Source organism: Eucalyptus grandis, chromosome 2 (assembly GCF_016545825.1).
Source record: "Eucalyptus grandis isolate ANBG69807.140 chromosome 2, ASM1654582v1, whole genome shotgun sequence".
In the NCBI taxonomy this organism is placed as follows: Eukaryota; Viridiplantae; Streptophyta; class Magnoliopsida; order Myrtales; family Myrtaceae; genus Eucalyptus; species Eucalyptus grandis.
The window spans coordinates 6,484,244-6,499,079 of NC_052613.1; the positions used below are offsets into that span (position 1 = coordinate 6,484,244).

At 40.6% G+C, this 14,836-nt stretch overlaps 3 protein-coding genes across 3 annotated transcripts; 2 read left to right on the forward strand and 1 right to left on the reverse strand.

Moving 5' to 3' along the window:
* Positions 1-3,292: 3,292 nt before the first annotated feature.
* LOC104419713 (glutathione S-transferase U9) lies at positions 3,293-4,660 on the reverse strand. The gene is made up of 2 exons (XM_010031464.3): positions 4,303-4,660; positions 3,293-3,798 (listed from the first exon to the last, which is right to left on the reverse strand). Exons 1-2 carry the CDS (start codon positions 4,615-4,617, stop codon positions 3,424-3,426), a joined length of 690 nt encoding a protein of 229 aa, XP_010029766.2. The 5' UTR covers positions 4,618-4,660; the 3' UTR covers positions 3,293-3,423.
* A 3,444-nt stretch (positions 4,661-8,104) lies between these two features.
* Positions 8,105-9,458, forward strand: LOC104419722 (glutathione S-transferase U9). The gene is made up of 2 exons (XM_010031475.3): positions 8,105-8,501; positions 8,985-9,458. The coding sequence occupies exons 1-2, from the start codon at positions 8,187-8,189 to the stop codon at positions 9,357-9,359; spliced, it is 690 nt and encodes a 229-aa protein (XP_010029777.2). The 5' UTR covers positions 8,105-8,186; the 3' UTR covers positions 9,360-9,458.
* A 2,028-nt stretch (positions 9,459-11,486) lies between these two features.
* On the forward strand, positions 11,487-12,849 carry LOC104434341 (glutathione S-transferase U9-like). The gene is made up of 2 exons (XM_039306154.1): positions 11,487-11,817; positions 12,364-12,849. Exons 1-2 carry the CDS (start codon positions 11,494-11,496, stop codon positions 12,736-12,738), a joined length of 699 nt encoding a protein of 232 aa, XP_039162088.1. The 5' UTR covers positions 11,487-11,493; the 3' UTR covers positions 12,739-12,849.
* Positions 12,850-14,836: the final 1,987 nt, after the last annotated feature.

Genomic DNA, 14,836 nt, shown 5'->3' on the forward strand with positions numbered 1-14,836 from the left:
AAGCATTTTTTTCAAAATATGGCCAAGAGTGAAGCTTATATCAAATAAAGGCCAAAGGTGACCGATGTAGTCTCAAATAAGGGCTTTAACTCGTTGGCCGACCAATTTTTTGCCAACTGGCAAACATGTGCATCTCACATACCATGATTGGAGGCAATTTCATCTTGGATATTTTTTTTTTCTTATTCCTTCTTTGTTTTTCCTTCCGCACCACTGTCCAGCCACTTTCGTTGAAAGCGAAAGTCGATGATGACTTGAGTGGCTTCCACGACGACAAAGGCGGCTATTCTTGGCGATGGCCGCCATAGCTCCTCTTTTTGTTCTCACTCAAGACCATGGGCTCCATATCTCCAAGATCTCGGCAATGACCATAGCTGCTTGAGCTTTGAGCTCTGAACCATAGGCCCCAAATCTTCAAACAACCCTGGCCACTCGTGGATGTTGCGAACACCCCGATCTATCCCTTCAATTCCTTCTTCATCAAGATCCCATGCCGCATGATCTTGCACACGCAGCCCAACTCCAATACACAGGCTCGACGAGCCATTAAGCCCCAACACCACGTAGAAGCCAAGCAGCTCTTTCCCGTGACCAGGGCACCGTCTAGTGCTTCCTCGAAGCCATGACCACTCTCTCTCTTCTCAATCGAGACCATGGTTGCCATAGAAGCAAAGCAGCTCGTTCTTGTAAGCCACACCATGAAGCGATGTCTCAGCCCCAAATGGCATATCTAGATTGAAACCACATTCATGCACCTAAGCCCAACAATCACCAAAATTGGACCACACACAAGCAATGTACATATCAAAGAGTCATATACATTGAATTTTGCTGCCCCTGAGATGCAGCAGGAACCGGAATCGAGCCTGGGATACAGACTGAGTTGCACCACGTCGAGAACTGTTAAATTATGTCTCGAGTTTGAGTCTATATACGATACCCGATCCGTACAAAATATTTACATGCTGAAATAAGAAATAACGTGCGCGGAGCATTTGATGAAAAATGGCGCAGGATAGGAGCCGAAGGGATCCCGCCCATGATCTGCGCTTCGCGTTGGAAATGAAGAGGGACAATCCATGGGATTCTTCTTTGTCAGCATGAAATGAGGCCGAAGGGTTGATCGTCCAATTATTCTACGTCATTAAATGCATGCACATGGCCATGTGCATGCATGCTTGTAGAAGAATAAAGTTGGTCAGCACTTGTAGGCGCCGAATTCCCTCTTTCACGGTTTCTCTTTTGTGGGCTTCTATTGTTTTTTATTGATAAAGAAAGAGGGATGGCAGAATAAAGAAAGAGAGAAGGCAGAAGCTACTCTACGTGTGTGTGCATGCTGGTCATCCGCTCACACGCTCTCATTAATTGCATGGAGGCGCATGCTTTGAAGATCGGCGCCATTCTGACAACTCTGGAGTACAATATTGATTTGTTTTCTTCATGCCACCGATAAAAGGAGCGAGAGAGCTTCGGAGGACGGAGCACGCTACGAAAGAAAGAGCGAAAAGAAAAGAAGAGCTCGAGAGACGTGAGCTCAGAGAGATTTGTGCGGGAGTCGAGTCCATTGAGTGTGAGTTGTTAAACACCGTGGGTATCGGGTATAAAGTAAGGCTGGAAAATATTTGAGTGCATATGTGATTATAATCCTGTAATTCTCCAATTTATAGTGGATTGATTTGCCTTCATTGGTGTCTTGTCCTTTTATTGTTCCTCGTTTTATTTCGATCGATTTCTATAGCTCTCGACATAATTGCAAAATATACGATCCGCTTCCGCTGCGACGCCGATTAATTACGACAAGACAACCATCGTTGTTGTCGTGCAAGCCACTCAGGCCTTCATCGGAAGTGGCTGTGCAGTGATGCCAATGAAGAAGGAAGAAGAAAATGAATATGGAAGAGAAGGGAAAAAAAATAGAATGACGAAAATGCCCTCAAATATAGTCCCTACGAGTTGACAAAATTAGTCACTTTAGACCCTCATTTGAAATGAGATCTACTTTAAGTCCTCCTTTGAAAAAATGTTCCTAATTCAGGTCTTTATTTGAAATTTTTCCTAAATTAAATGAGGAGCAATTGGATTAACTTGAGGACCCATACTTGGTCATGACATGTGACATAAGTGAGGTCTATATATCAAAAATATCAATGTCCCAATGTATCATAATGGTTGAACCGAAGATATTACAATGTAAATGCATGATTTTATCATTTCTAGGAAACATGGAATATTTATTGTCAAAGACTAAATGGAGATCCCATGATTATCATTCATGGCATTCAAATTATAAATTTCATTCCTTTTCCTGTGAGAACAAATCTTGCTATCCTAAGAATATGTCTCGTCCCCAGAGCACTTCCACCGGACTAAAAGAAAGTTCTTGGAAAGTCCCTGAAAGTATCCTTGACAATGCAAAGATCAGCCATCCAATAGTACGTGACCTAAATTGACTTCAATCAGTTTGGTTCACTTGACTTCAAAGATCTGCTATCATTTACATAATGACAATAGACATTTAAGTCAAAATCGACCTGGATCACTTAAATTGACTTCAATCAAGTGCAAAATGGTTCAACGTAATAAAAATAATATAAAAATTAAATTTATTTAAAATATTTTAAAAAAATAATATTAAATTTTTAAAAAAAAATTACAAAAAAAAAAAAGGGGAGGCGGCCTCTCAACTTCAAGGGCAGAAATACGTTCACAACCACCAACCCGTATGGACTGTATTGTGCAAAGATCCCTAGAAAAAAATAGTAAATCTTTTGTTGGAGTAAATGCCATTTTTGCATTATTTGGCCACATTAGTGTGTAAAACGGCGTCATTTTGCACTTACTTTGCCGGAAATTGCGCACGTCAGCATTTTGGCCGGTTATTTATTTCAATGAAACTTTCATAAGTTATGGCACTTAAATGTCCATTTATGCCAAATTATGACACTTGAAGCGATCTTTTACTACTAGAAATATGTTCACAACTATGGATTGTATTGTGCAAAAAGGGAAAAAATAGTAAGTCTTTTGTTGGAGTTGACATTGGAATGGTTATCATGTGGGATAACCGCAAGAGGAGGTTATCAGCAAAAGCATGTGATAATCGTCTGGCAACATTAGATCCTTTCGTTGTGTTCACTGAAGTAGCAAGTTGCATAGAGTCCATTCTTTTATGGAGCTAGTAGTATCAATTATCTGTAGCAACACAACATATCATGGTAGGATGAAATGGATGGCTAGTTCAGGTCATCGCCACAATAGAATCGATATAGAGACCAGGATGTAGTGGAACATATGAAGTAAACTTTATTGGGCTATATCTTATTCCGCAAAACATATGGATTATATAGAAGCGCAATCAAATATAACATGCGGGTGTAACAAACGAGGTTCCAATCTTTATTATGAAGGAGACCATTCTAAGCATCAAGCTGCTGCAGATTCAAGAGCCCTAGCCCTGAAGAATTGAAAGACACCCACCAGCTTCTCATGAGGAGGCATTGCCTCTTTCACCAATGGCAACTCGATTAGAGCTTTCACCCAAGAGGTTACTGTCGGATACTTCTCTGGATCCAGAAAGTTTATGCCGAGGACTTCTTCCTGAACTTTATGAGCACCCAATATTGAGCAGACAACAATGTCTAGTAGTCCCATGCCGTCGCCATTGATAAATGGTGATCCCCCAGGATAACTTCCGTTGATTCCCTCTTCCAACACCCTCAGTTTCTCATGCACTTCCTTGACAGCTCTCTCTTGCGCTCCTCCATCAGTTTTGATCACAGAGGCCATGGCCTCAGACAGCTGCAGTTAACGACTTCCAATGATCAACTTGCTTGAACTCTAGTTCGATCTACTTTTTTTCGATCGGTCAATTTTGCAAAAGAAACATCTTTCTATTTCTCATGCTCAATGAATAACAATCAGGCAGCAGTCCACCTATCTCAAGGTGATAGCAACTAAGACAACGGCAGCTTGATACAACTGTTGTCAGTGTTATGGTTATTGTCGCTAATATACAGCTCCCTCAGCCGTGCCGACACCCATGCTTGAGATTTTATATAGAAAAAACAGAACTGTCCTCATTTCCTACTTCACATTAACCTAATGTATACTCAATAAATTTGCAAGTCAAGATCATCACTATGAACACTTGCGCACACTGATTGATAAAAGATGGTAAATCATGTAAAGCTGTGAACCAAAAAGGCTTAATCAGCTTGAACTGTGACCGTGGAATAATGCAAGAAATGATCACGTACACGTTGGGAAATTTCATCAAACATTTTGCAGGAAAATTGCACTGACCTGCTGGTGGAGAAAGCCAGCCCAGAAGCGAACTTTGGCTCTTTCGTAGGGATCTTGGGGCAAGAGGCGAGGACCCTCCTTCCAAGTCTCGTCGATGTACTCGATGATGAGCAGCGACTCGGCGATGGGCATGCCGTTGTGAACAAGAACAGGAACTTTCTTGTGAACAGGATTGTACCGCAAGAGGGCTTCACTCTTGTTCGTAAAATCTTCTTCCACGAACTCATACTCAATCCCTTTTACTTTCAGAGCTAGCTCCACCCTCTTGCTGTACGGACTAGCCCACACTCCGTGAAGAACTACCCTGCCGGTCATCTCTCTCTCTCTGGGCGTCTTTATCTTTAAGTTTCAGAGTGGACGTGGAGGATTCATGGGTTTAGTGCTTTATATAAAAAGCGTTGTTCAATGAAGCGTGGAGTCAAAAGCATCTTCGGCTTGTTTGACAAGAACCATCGCCATTATTAAAGCTTTCTGACGAGAGCAAGTGGCAGGTATTCTATGCAAGATATAGACAGAATACATATAAAAGAAAATTATCAGCTCTGGATTCAACTCAATGTACTCGTCACCTTCCCATTTAAAAGTGGAAAAGAAAAAAAAAGGAGGAAAAATGTCAGAAGATGTGATCCTTCTTCCCCCTTGACCCAGATCGTTCTTGTTAATCAAGAAACCGCGAAACCTCATCTCGAGCGTCAGCATGGTATGAAATTTAAAAGGAGAATTACACTTTGGTCCTCAAGTTTATCAATTCGCTCCTTGTAGTGAAGGACCCAACGGTTTATTTTGGCGGCGGCGACCCGACCGCCTGTAACGCAGCAGCACGGCGTGTGATAGGCGGGCGGCGATCATCGATGGGAGAGGGGTGACTTAATTGATCATGTCCTTGAAGTCAATTGGAAAATTCAACAGGTCATATGGAATGGTCAGTCCTATGTCACGGCCCGGAGATGGTGCGATTTTCATAAACACTCTTCCACTGAATGGCAAGATGTGTTGAATCGCATATGGGATGTCAACGGAGCTACTTCCTATAAGAAAATTGTGATAGATTTTGTAAATGAATATTACTGTATTGTTACAAGGGAAAAGATCAAGAAATTGAACAAAAGAGGATCTTTCCCGGTTCATTGTGTCACTATGTGTTAGTTGTATTGGGCGATGTATGTTAAGTGTGCTTTGTGGACATATTATGTCTTGTTTGACTACCCGATAGTTGTTGATGTAGCAACCAATGTATTGATTGTATTATAAGATGAAAGCATTGTTGTGTTATTTGATATCTATTATCTTGCTTTCTCATTCTTTATCACTGTTCTTTGTGGGTAATTAGGCGTGGGTAGTTTTAGAAGTTTTTGTAGCTTCATAGAATTGATTTTGCATAAGACAATTATATTGATGATAGTTTTAAGTTAGGATTTTGGAGGATGATTGGAAACATAGTGACCTTTTGATTCTAAAACCTTACTTAAAATTATTCATTAATATGATGGGTCTATGTAAATAGGGATGCATAAATGATAGGCATTAATAATTCGTGTATATTTGTCGATTTGTTCGGATCAATGGCTTACCACAAAGAGCATAGTTCTTGCCGAGCTGAACAAAGGTGAAAAGCTCAATGGTGACAACTATGAAATTTGGCAAATGAAAATCCGGTATGTCTTTGGAAGAGCAAGAAGCACTTGAGGCTCTTGTCATGACCATGGTAGAACTGAAGAGGAACCACCGCACAGCACAAAAGAGACAAAGAAGCTTTTCGTGGAAAAGAATGAACTCTCTAGCTCGCATCACGTTGCTTCTGAGCAGCATGGAAAATGACGTCATGCGAGAGTTTCGGCGTTTTGACAATGCCAAGGAAATGTGGGAGGCATTGGCGGCTAGATTTGGTCATAGACTAGGCGGGGCGGCTCACTATCGAGTTTGACTCTTATAAGAAGCCTCATGGTCGGACCATGAAGCAACATCTTAGAAAGATGTCAAACATGATAATCGGGCGAGATGCTGGCCATGTCCTCACGGATGAGCAGCGAGGTGCAGCGGTGATTCGTTCCTTGCCTCGAGTTGGGAGCACATGAAGGTGCACCTGACTCACAATGAAAATATCAAAACCTTTGAGGATGCAATGCGTCATCTTGAGCTGGAAGAGGACCGCCTATTGGCGGCTGCCGGATGCCGGATCTTGAACTATATCATGCTAGTTCTAGCTCAAATGGAGCTTCGAGCTCCAAACGCAAGCGCCTAACTGGTTTGATAAGGGAAAGGCAAGGAAGAAGCGGGTCCTTCGGGGGAAGAAACCCAAATTTAACCAACATGGAAGAGGGAAGCGTCCTCACATGAAAAAGCTTGCAAGGGTGAAATGCTACAAGCGTGACAAGAAGGGTCACTATGCTCACACGTCGTGAGCCAAAGAAGGTAGGCACCCCTTGTACTTTTCAGAACTTTACTTATGTGTTGAGTTCTGTGTTCCTAACCGAGTCTAATCCTTTGTGGTGTGGATTCGGGAGCGACAGACCATGTAGCGAAGGATAGAGGATCCTTCGTGGAATTCCGACGTACCAATTAACCGAACTAAGTGGATCTATGTGAGGAAACAACTCCGAGTGAAGTGAAAGGAATTGGCACATGCCAGCTGAATATGCGTGGTGGACGCACCTTGTTTCTTCATGATGTATTGTATGCTCCGGAGATTCGTCGAAATTTAGTGTCTGTATTAATGTTGGTTAAATTAGGTTTTAATATGAACTTAATAGTAGAGGTGTGAATTTGTTTTTGGAGACAAATTACTATGGTTGTGGCTATTTTCTGCATGGTTTTATTGTATTAGATATTGATTATGTTAATGCTAATGTTTGTTATTCCCTTATCACATCTTCTAATACCTATGATAATGATGTGAATGTGTGGCATGCTAGACTTGGTCACATTGGCCAACAACGTATGAATAGACTAGCCAAAGAGGGCTTGTTGGGTAACATTGAAAAGTCGATTTACCCATATGTAAGCATTGCCTAGAAGGAAAAACAACACGGAAACTTGTGAAAAAAAGATTCCATTTAATCCATTCTGTAATGGTCCAATGAATGTGAGAGGAAGGCATGGGGCTATTTAATTGTTATCTAATTTTATGTCCGAGTAAAATAACCCACATATTTTACTTTATCCGGTGCCGGATTTAAATTTTGTGATTGAGTAGATACTTCAAGGTTTTATCATCTGTACGGTATTGAAAAGTGTAGACATACGCTCCATGGGAAAGGAGTTAATTAATTTCATACTACGTATGCATAAGACGACCAATAAGAGTGGCAAAAAGTTTGAAAATTCTTGTAAGTACACTCACAAGGCGAGTAATTTTAAATAGAACTTTTCGACGGAATTAATAATCTGTACTTATCCAATGGAGGATCATTCATATGCAAAAGCATCTATCTCAAGCGTCGATAGTGGATGCAGTCAAACAAAATGGCATATTGGAACACATCATGGACGTTAGCAAGGCTCCATTAAGGCAAAAAATCATCCTTAAGCTCGACGGGAGTTTCGCGGTGCTCAAGAAACGATCTGGGTCAACGAGGAGGAAGAAGGATCTAATCTTCTGACATTTTTTCTCCTTTATATTTCCATTTTTTAATGGAAAGGTTCCGCATCAGATAATTTTCTCTCAGTTGTATACCGTCCAAGAAACTCTCAGTTCAATACTTCATCTCCATTTCTTGCAGAGAAAGCCTCTCGCTGCCGTCAGAAAGCTTTAATAATGGGGTAGTTCTTGGAAAACAAGCCAGAGATGCTTTCGGCTCCATGTATATTAAAGCACTGAACCCATGAGACCTCCACATCCAATCTGAAATTCAGAGAGAGACGCCCATAGAGAGAGAGAAAGAGATATGGCGGGCAAAGTAGTTCTTCACGGAATGTGGGCTAGTCCGTACAGCAAGAGGGTGGAGCTAGCTCTGAAAGTGAAAGGGATCGAGTATGAGTTCGTGGAAGAAGACTTGACGAGCAAGAGTGAAGCACTTTTGAGGTACAATCCTGTTCACAAGAAAGTCCCTGTTCTTGTTCACAATGGCAAGCCCATCGCCGAGTCACTGGTCATTATCGAGTACATCGATGAGACTTGGACGGAGGGTCCTCGCCTCTTGCCCCAAGATCCCTTCGAGAGAGCGAAAGTTCGCTTCTGGGCTGGTTTTCTCCAGCAGCAGGTCAGTGCAAATTTTTTAGCAAAATGTTTGAGGAAGTTCCTCAACTTGCACATAATCATTTCTTGCATTAATCCACCGTCATAGCACAAACAGACTATGCCTTTTTGTTCGCATCTCTACATGATTTACCATGTTGTTTATCAATAAGTTTGTGCACTTGTCCGTAGTGATAATCCATTAAATGGCATGGAATAGGAATTGAGGACAAGTTTTCTTTTTTCCCAGTAAAATCTGGCCATGACCGAGGGAGCTTTCTGTAACTATGATCATAAGATGACGTTGATACAATAGTTGTATCCACATGCTGCTGTCTTTAATTGTCATTACCTAGGTAGGCTGCTGCCTAATTGTCATTCATGGAGCATGAAAATATTTCAAAATTATGTCACAACGAAATAATTTCTCTTTGCAAAATCGACCAATAAAACAAAATATGAAACCAGAGTTCAAGCAAGTTTTAAGTTTGGAAGCTGTTTACTGCAGTTGTTTGAGGCCATGTTATCTGTGGTCAAAACTGATGGAGAAGCGCAAGAGAGAGCTGTCAAGGAAGTGCACGAGAAACTGAAGGTGTTGGAAGAGGGAATCAAGGCCAGTTACCCCGAGGGATCCCCATTTGTCAACGGCAACAGCGTGGGACTCCTAGACATTGTTGTCTGCTCAATATTGGGTTCTCATAAGGTTCAAGAAGAAGTCCTCGGTATAAAATTTCTGGACCCGGAGAAGTATCCAAGGGTGACCTCCTGGGTGACAGCTCTAACTGAGTTGCCGTTGGTGAAGGAGGCAACGCCTCCTCATGAGAAGATGGTTGGCCTTCTTCAGTTCTTAAGGGCTAGGGCTCTTAAATCTGCGGCAGCTTAATGCTTATAAGGGTCTCTTTGATAATAAGGGTGGGAACTTTGTCAGTCAATCTCACATATCATGTTTGATTGCACTTCTACGTCTTCTGAATGTATTTGAGAAAAATGCTAATGCCCAATAAAGTTTACTTCAAATGTTTCACTACATCTCTGTGTCTTTTTCAACTATTTTACTGCAATAACACTGAACTAGCTATTTGATCCGTCCGACTGGGCTACGTTATGTAGCTATTAATTATTGATACTACTAGCTGCATAAAAATCTGGCTGCCTACAACTTGCAACTTCACCGAACACAACCAAGAATCTAGCTTTATAAAGTTCATCGCTAGGAAAAGATTTCTGTCTGAAGTTAGATGAACTGGGCCAATTGAAGTCAATTTAGATCATGCCTATTGGATAGCTGATCTTCGTATGACTAGAGATGTTTTCAATGCGAATTGCCTGAAAAACATTCTTTCCATTTTCCAAGTTAGTCTTGTCAGATGAGTTCTTTCGCATATAAAAATGCTTTTCTACCTAGAGGTGAGTATCATTTTATTGTCAAACCTAGACTAATCATAAATTGGGCCAACCCAATTATTCTCGGTCTAATTCCCAACCCGATAACTGGGTTAGTCCATGGTCCTAGGACCCCTAACCCTACACTATGTAGATTAGTCCTCGGTCTTGAAACTTTAAAATTGGTCCAACCCAAATTAACCTTGTATACATTATATATAATAAATAATGTTATATTATATATTTTTATAACTATAAACCCTTGCACCTCCATTTTTTTCTTCTACTCTAAACCCTTGAAAGTACCTAATCCATATTCAAAAAAAATAATAATAATAATAAATAGAAACCCTATTCACTCACCTTGGCCTGACTCACCTTACTTGCCTCTCACCTCTCTTCCTTCGCCTCACCTCTCCTCTCACTTCTGGCCTCTTTTCACTCGCCTCAAGAGCGCAACTCAACTAGTGAAATTGCTCAACTCTCTTAGCCTACCTCACGAACACAACTCAACAATCACAAATGGAGATTTCTATTGTTACCTTATCTTAGATTTATGTTTAATATGTACAAGTGTTCATAGTTTGATTATTCAATGTCACATTATTAATGGATATTTAATTTAAAAGAATACATTTGTCCTTTCAAGGAATACCAAAAATGAAACAAAAAATAATCGGTTGGTCTTGGGATGACTTAGAAAAAAACCAAATCTATAGGGTTGGTCCAGTCCTCGATCCCAAGTCAACAGGATCAGTTCTCGATCTGAAAAAAAAAAAAAAAATGAGGATCAATACTATGCGAGTCCGTCTCTAGATTAGATGTTGGACCAACCAATCCCAAACCATGCTCACATCTGCTAGTTGTGTCCCAATGGAATTGCTTCAAGGACAAGACATCCTCTTAGGCTAGCCAGATTTGTTCCCATTGGAAAGAGAATGAAATCCATGGGCTCTCCATCAACTCGATTTGATTGGTAAATTTGCCACGTTGTTTCCTAGAAATGGTGATATCACTCATTTACATTGCAATATATTAATTCAATCATCATGGCACATCTTAATATCGATATATTTGATAAACAATTCTTAGTTATTCCACATGTCATGACTAAAACTTTTAATTGTAATGGTCTTGTGCCCGATACTTTAGCTAAATGGAGCCTCGCTAATGTCTATGATGTGTTCCAAAGTGCCATTTCATTTGACTGCATCCAAACCGGATACTTGAGATAAATGCTTTTGCAGCTTAATGATTCCCCGTTGGGAGGTTCAATGGAGGAAAAAGAAAATGAAGGAGAGGACTTTGTTATTATAATCAACGAAGAATTTCGTGAAGGATCTTGTTCATCAACCAAGAAATCGATGAATCAGTCTGTGTGCGCATTCAAGGTGATAAAATTCTTTATTATGTATACGGTCAATTTTGTGCAGAGAATACCTACTAGCTTTCGTGAAAAAGCTATTATAAAGTCCATGGTTCTTGTCAAACAAGCCAAAGATGCTTTCGATTCAACGTTGAATAGAACAATGTATTGTCTATTAAAGCACTAAAAACCCATGAGACCTCCGCGTCCATTCTAAATCTCATAGATAGAGACGCCCACATAGACACAAAGAGAGAGAGAGAGAGAGATGGCACGAGAAGAAAACAAAATGGTTCTTCATGGAATGTGGGCTAGTCTGTTCACAGAGAGGGTAGAACTAGCTCTGAAAGTGAAAGGGATTGAGTATGAATTCGTGGAAGAAGATTTGACAAACAAGAGTGAAGCGCTCTTGCGGTACAATCCTGTTCACAAGAAAGCCCCTGTTCTTGTTCACAACGGCAAGCCCATCGCCGAGTCGCTGGTCATTATCGAGTACATCGATGAGACTTGGAAGGAGGGTCCGCGCCTCTTGCCCCAAGATCCCCATGAAAGAGCGAAAGTTCGCTTCTGGGCCAGCTTTCTCCACCAGCAGGTTAGTGCAGATTTTTCAGCAAAATGTTTGATGAAAATTCTCAGCGTGTACATGATCATTTCTTGCGTTACTCCATCGTCAGGGGAAAAACAGAGTATGCATTTTCGTTCGCAGCATTACATGATATATCAATGAGTGAGTGCACTTGTTCGTAGTGATAATCTTTGACTTGTAAAATTATGCAGCAAATACATGTATATAATTATAAGACATGGGGGAGGAAATGAGGATAAAGTTTTCATTATTCCCAATAAAATCTCGAGAACGTGTCCACGTGACCGAGGGAGCTTTATATGACAGCGGTGATAACAACGACACAGGATAGTTGTATGAACCTGCTGTATTTTTTTCAATTGCTATTACCTTGAGATAGGTAGGCTACTGCCTAATGTGTTGTTACTCATCGTGGATGAGAAATTCTCAAAATTTTAAGAGGAGCATTTGTCACGACGAAAGATTTCCTCTTTGCAAAATAGACAGGTTAAAACAAAGTTGAGATCAAACTAGAGTTCAAGCAAGTTTATGATTAGAAGTTGTCAACTGCAGTTGTTTGAGGCCATATTCTCTGTGCTCAAAACTGATGGAAAAGCGCAAGAGAGAGCTGTCAAGGAAGTGCACGAGAAACTGAAGGTGCTGGAAGAGGGAATCAATGGCAATTATGCTGGGGGATCGCCATTTATCAACGGCGACAACGTGGGTCTCCTGGACATTGTTGTCTGTTCAATATTGGGTGCTCATAAAACTCAGGAAGAAGTCCTCGGTGTAAAATTTCTGGACCATGAGAAGTATCCAAGGGTGACCTCCTGGCTGAAAGCTCTAACCGAATTGCCATTGGTGAAAGAGGCAATGCGTCCTCATGAGAAGCTGGTGGGCGTTCTTCAATTGAAAAGGGCCAGGGCTCTTAAATCTGCAACAGCTTGATGCTTATGAGGGTCTCCTTGATGATAAGGCAGTAACTTCGTCCGTCATTCTCACATGTAATATTTGATTGCACTTCTATGAAATCTGCATATGCTTGCGGAGTAAGCCACAGCCCAATAAATTTTACTTCAAATGTTCCACAATATATCAGTCTTCTCTATCAATTCTTTTACTATGATAGCACCAAACTAGTCAATCGTTCCGTCCTTCCATGCTATATTATGTAGGTATTGATCATCGATTTCACTAGTTGTGTAAAAAACCGATTGCTTGCAACTTGGAACTTCGCTGAGCATGACCAAGGATCTAACTGCGCAAGAAGATCATCAAATGCTTTCGTCAATCTTGCAATGTAAATACCCAACATTTCTGACAACCATGTTTGGCCGTCAACTCCAACGTTACAATTTCTTTTTCCCTCTTTGAACAATATAGGCCATTGCAGGGAAAAAAATTTTGCTTCAAATCAGCTGAACTGGACTACTAGAAGTCAATTTAGATCATGTATTGTTGGATGGCTGATCTTCACTATTAGGGATATTTTTAATGTGAGTTGCCGAGTAACTTTCTTTCCAAGCTAGTCCTTATTTTTAGAACAAAAATAAAAAAAGAAAAGCTAGTCCTTTTTTAGATTGATTCCTCATATCTTGTGCCTGCGGATGAGACATCTTCTTAGGCTAGCCAAATTTGTTCTCTTAGGAAAAAGAATGAAATCAAATAATCTTAATACCATGATTGAAAATCCTTGGGCTCTACATTAGGGCTGTGCATGGTAACCTTCCCTAACCCAAGAATTTCTATTCTTTTGTTCCCCAAAACAAAAAAAGAATAGAAACCTGTTTGATAACGGCAAGTTAATTTTTTGTTCTCGGGAATAAAAAGTTAGGCCGAGAATGGTTTTGGAATAGAAATGAAAAGTAAAAAAGTTGCTTCTTGTTCCCGAGAATAAGTTTCAGAATTAAGTGAATTTTTTTTTTTTATTTTATTCATCTCTTGCTTCCGCAACCGACCACCGCCCCACGCCACCACCGGTCGCCGCCGCCTCCGATCGCTAGCAGCCTCCGCCCACCGACCACCGCATCGCCACCTCCCCGCTCGCCGCCATCCGCCGCCACTGCCGCCATCATCCGCTACCGCCGCCGCTACCGTACATCCACTAGCCGCTGCCGCTGTCATGGCCCAGCCCATCGGCCGGCGACAACCGCCAACCGCCAAAGGTCATCGCCGACCGATGGGTTGGGTAGGGCGACCGCGGGCGTGCAGCAACGGCGGTGGCAGCAGACGACGACGACGGCAGCGATCCGACAACAAGAATAAAAATGAATAAATATAAAAGAAATTGTTGCATTATCAAACGCATTTCTATTCTTTTTCTATTCTAAGAGTAGAAATTTTGTGTAGTTATCAAACGGGTTCTTTTACTCAGAAATTGCTCCCCATAATAGAAATAGAAAAGAACTATTTTTGAAAAAAAAAAAAATAAATAAAACTCTTCCCTAGTCGAGAAGTGTTGTCATGCGCAACCTAAGTCATTCTGACAACATGTTTAGCATGTTTTTTTTTTTGGTAAAAAACATGTTTAGCATGTTGTTTTCCAAAATTTAGGAAATCATGCATTTTCATTATTTTGCCAGACCATCAGACTCTCAACAACATATATATCACGAATTCAATCATCATAGTACATCAGAATATCAATATATTTGACATACAACTTTCAGTTATTTAACATATCATGAACTGAATATGATTGTAACTGTGTAAGATCAATGCTTTAGCTAAATGGAGCCTCACTAATGTTTATGATGTATTCCAAAATGCCATTTCGTTTGACTGAATTCAAATAGGGATGCTTGAGATGTAAGAATTATTGAGACCCACATGATATGATTTATTATATGGTTTAATAATTATTGAAATGCTATAAAATAAATAATTATTGGTTACGAGAAGTTGCGACTTTAATAAACGAAAGGGTATATTGCTTTGATAGAAGGCACATTTTCAATGAACGTATAAATAGAGTCCGGTCCTCTCTCCACCCACAATGAACAACAATAACTTAAAGGAATTTGGTATTCTCTCCTCCGTCGATTGA